General features: G+C 34.6%; 1 protein-coding gene across 1 annotated transcript; it reads left to right on the top strand.

The window, feature by feature from the left end:
- Window positions 1-743: 743 nt before the first annotated feature.
- Window positions 744-3,924, top strand: LOC104911163 (ryanodine receptor 3-like). Its single transcript, XM_010711606.3, has 3 exons — window positions 744-897; window positions 2,159-2,306; window positions 3,260-3,924. The coding sequence occupies exons 1-3, from the start codon at window positions 745-747 to the stop codon at window positions 3,496-3,498; spliced, it is 540 nt and encodes a 179-aa protein (XP_010709908.1). The 5' UTR covers window position 744; the 3' UTR covers window positions 3,499-3,924.
- The last annotated feature ends 360 nt before the right edge of the window (window positions 3,925-4,284 follow it).

Below are 4,284 nucleotides of genomic sequence, written 5' to 3'. Positions count from 1 at the left end.
AAAAAAGGGAAAAATAACCTTTCCTGTTGTTCATACTGCAGGCATTCTGTCATAATGCTGTTTTGATACTGTTGTCTTCAGTAACAGAACAAAAAATCTTGTAATCATTTTCTGACCCCTTGTTAAAATACATACTGCCTGCATGAGTTCTCTAACAAATTAAAGTTACATAGTTTGATCAAGAGAGCATCTGCATATATTTAAAATAGCAGTATGCTCTATATACTATGTGAAACAGTTGTGGAGGAGGATATCTACTACAAAAAGTCTACTAAACCTACTAATCAGTAGAAGAGTGGGTAGAACAATAGTTAAAATATGTTTTGTTCTTTTGGAAGAATGGAAGTGTGGCCTACTGGTGTCTATCAAAAACATCATACTTCATAATGCAAACATATTCTATACATAAAAACGATAATTTCATGAGAGGTCCTTACAATAGAAAACACTTGAAAGGTAAAGTGATTTAATAGCAGTTTCTTGTTTTCATAGCATCTGTTTTAAGCACCCACATGCAGAGGTGGATCACATTTAATTAGGTAGCGTACAAGTAGTTAGAAAATGAGACACTGCTATAATATGTTTTTTGTTCTTAATGACCAAGTGCAAAGCAGAATTTTTACAAAGAAACAGGAAAGTGGAAAAAGTGAAGTAAGAAAGTGAATTGCTCTCTGTTAATATTGCACAAAAAGTTTTAAATCAGTGGGATATCTTTTTTTTTCCATGTTGACTTGCAGTTATATCATGTCAAATGGTTATAAACCTGCCCCTCTTGATCTTTCTGAAGTGAAATTGTTACCTTCTCAAGAATTTCTAGTTGACAAACTAGCAGAAAATGCACATAATGTCTGGGCAAAAGACAGAATAAAGCAAGGATGGACCTATGGCATTCAGCAGGTGAGGACGTTTTAGACACATTTGGAGTAAGTAAAAAATACAGAATTTTGTTTTCTAGAACACTAGTTGGGAATTTTAAATAACAGGTTTAATACTGAATGTTTTGGGAAGTCTGGGAAAAGTGAAGGAGCAGGGAAAGAGTAGATTGCCAGGCCTATGGGGCTATGAGAATCATAGAATATCCTGAGTTTAAAGAATCATAGAATCATTAGGGTTGGAAAGACCACTAAGATCATCTAGTGCATCATCAATTCATGCCTGTGACTACTCTAGATCAAATTAGTCAGTGTGACATCTACCCTTTTCTTGAACACCTCCAGGGATGGTGACTTATCCATCCCCCTAGGCAGCCCCATTTCAGTGCCTGATCACTCTTTTGGAGAATAAATTTTTCCTGGCATCCAACCTCAGTTTCCCCTGGCAGAACTTGAAGCTGTCCCATCTCTTCTATCGCTAGTTACACAGGAGAAGAGACCAATCCTCACCTCATCACAACTACCTTTCAGGTAGTAGTAGAGAGCAGCAAGGTCTCCCCTAAGCCTCTGTTTCTCCAGAGGAAGCAATCCCAGGTCCTTTGGCCACTCCCCATAAGACTTGTGTTCCAGACGAGTCACTGCTTTGTTGTCCTTCTCTGGATATGCTCCAGAGCCTCGATGTCTCTTGTAGAGAGGGGCCTCAAACTGAATACAGTACTCAAGATGGGGCCATCACTAGAGCTGAGTACAGAGGGACAATCACTTTCCAGTTCCTGATGGCAAACACTATTTATGATACAAGCCATTGGCTTTCTTGGCCACTGGGCACAATGCTGGCTCATGTTCAGTTGGATGTCAACTAACACCTCTAGAGACTGACAAGAAGTCCAACTCACAGCACCCAAAACTCAAACCATATTTTTGAGAGCACTGTCCAAAGACTTCTTGAACTCTGGCAGGTTTGGTGCCTTGACCAATCACCTGGGGAACCTGTTCCAGTGCCAAACCAAACCACCTTCTCAATAAAGAACTTTATCCTGATATCCTGTCTGAAACTCATATGAGAGTGTATATTTGCATACTTCTCTTGTAGTCTTGTCTTTACATTTTTAGCATCCTTAACAACTGGGTTTAATAGTCTTCCTACTTCAATTTGTATAACTTTTATTCATTAATATTGTTTCTTTCCTGTAATCCTAGCAGTATTTTAGACAATTATCTGTCTAATTGTGTGCATTCTTAATCATGTTTATATATGACTTTGTTGTTCTTGTAACTCTTTTTAGGATCTTAAGAACAAACGTAATCCTCGGCTAGTGCCATATGCATTACTAGATGAACGTACTAAAAAATCAAACAGAGATAGCCTCCGTGAAGCTGTTAGGACATTTGCAGGCTATGGTTATAATGTTGAGCCACCTGACCAAGAAATAGGTATGTACATTCAATAAGAATCATGATCTTTTATTTCCTCTCAGTCCTGGGAAACTTGAGACGCTGGAATAGATAGGCAAAGCATAAAATATATAAGATAATAGTAGTGTATATTTGCTGCTGATGTGAATAAAAGGTGAAAATGTACATTTTGAATGTCTTGTATATTATTAAGTTCTGTTTATTTAATATTGGTTTTCATTGATTGTAGGATAACTATTAAATTTTGATAATTTTTAGATTGGAGAAAAGCTAGAGTGCATGTAGACAGATTTTGTTTGGAAATCACTGTTTAAAATGTTCTGAAATTAAGTGATTTTCCTAAGTCAATTCATCCTTTTCTGTTTCTTCATGATGAATGAAAAGCTTGAAATACATTTATGCTTATTGAGAACTAGGAAAGCATTTGAAAAATAATCAGATGCTGCACTTCATTTTCTAGACTACAGCTGTAAGTTGTTAAGAGCAATTTACTAGTATTTTTAATATAATAAAGGTAAAAGTATTGTATCAAATATTTTTAAAAATGTAAATTCATAAATATATAAGCTACATAGATTGCTTATTTTATTAATGTTTTTACTAAAGTAGGTTGTAAGCACTTTTAACTACGTTTTTCTTGGATTTTTCCATTAGATTGAAGGTTACATTTCTAAGATCACCTCCAGTCAGTTATATGTTTGTGGCTTCTGCACAGTGTGACAGACATTGAATTTTTTTTTATTTTAAATAGTGGGTAGGCACTCATTCTGTATAGAATTAGAATGTGTTAGTCTGTGTATGCTGATTATTTTTCTTCTGTTTCTAATATGTACTATGAAGATTCTTAAACTTGCTGAGGTAGATAATGACTATTTTCAGAAATAGGAAAGAGTGGATACAGATTGAAAAGATAAACAGTGACACTTACAGTATTACCTAATTATGAAGTGTTTTATTTTGATTTCTTACAGCTGACCAAACATTGGAAAAAGTCAGCATTGACAAGATACGTTTTTTCAGAGTAGAACAGTCTTATGCAGTGAAGTCTGGAAAGTGGTATTTTGAATTTGAAGCTGTAACAGGTGGAGATATGCGTGTTGGCTGGGCCAGGCCAGGCTGTCGACCTGACATTGAACTGGGAGCTGATGACCAAGCATTTGTTTTTGAAGGAAGCAAAGTCAGTGCATTCTCACCCTTTTATTATTTTTAGCTATTAACAGCCTGAGCAGAAAATGGCAACATAGGTTTCCTCTGCATACTCCAACTACTGGAATATTTTTCATTCTTAAATGATACCTCAGGCCTCTGTTTTATAGTATCTGCATTTTGGTTCAGGTCATTGTAATTATGCTAACAATAGTATGTTGTTTTATGTCTATCTTCTGAGGATATATCACCTAAGTAAGGAAGTCTGTTGTAAGCATAAACATAATTCACCATTCATTTCCTTTTTAAAGTGGTAATTCACAAAACCAAAACTAAGTTTCTTCTTAGACTGGACCACAGTTGTATTTTCTCTTTTATGTCATTTCTACTTTTTGTACTAGCTTTCTTAAAGTGCCTGAAAGATGATAATGACATTGCACTAATGACTCATGCAGTGCCAATGAACACTGATTTTTATCCAGATTCCAAATTGTTGTTTGCTCGTTTACGAAGTTATAGTTACTTAGATTGTTTAAATGAAATAACTAAGATATTAATTAATTTAATTACCTGAAAGCCATGAATCAATACTTCTAGTAAATTAGTTGGAGAACTTCAAAGTTAAAAAAATAAATAAATAAAATTAAGGGTAGAATTTCATTATTGCTTAACTAGGATATTGAGACCATGTTGTTGTTATAAGCAAATTAAAAATCTTTATTCACTAAGTATTTTAGCTGTCTATAAAACATTTTAAACATTTCTAGTCTTGACTGATTATTTTATTCTTTTTTGGTCTCTCTTCTCTGAAAATGTTTATTTTTCAATTTTAGCATGTTGCTTATATGCT

This window comes from Meleagris gallopavo, chromosome 5 (assembly GCF_000146605.3).
Source record: "Meleagris gallopavo isolate NT-WF06-2002-E0010 breed Aviagen turkey brand Nicholas breeding stock chromosome 5, Turkey_5.1, whole genome shotgun sequence".
NCBI lineage: Eukaryota > Metazoa > Chordata > Aves > Galliformes > Phasianidae > Meleagris > Meleagris gallopavo.
Note: the sequence above shows the minus strand (reverse complement) of the source record. Positions and strands in the feature narration are given on the sequence as shown.

Coding starts and splice junctions, on each gene's coding strand:
- LOC104911163 (XM_010711606.3), top strand. CDS start 745: ATGTCAAATGGTTATAAACCTGCCCCTCTTGATCTTTCTGAAGTGAAA. Junction 898..2,158: donor GGACCTATGGCATTCAGCAG/GTGAGGACGTTT, acceptor AACTCTTTTTAG/GATCTTAAGAACAAACGTAA. Junction 2,307..3,259: donor GCCACCTGACCAAGAAATAG/GTATGTACATTC, acceptor GATTTCTTACAG/CTGACCAAACATTGGAAAAA.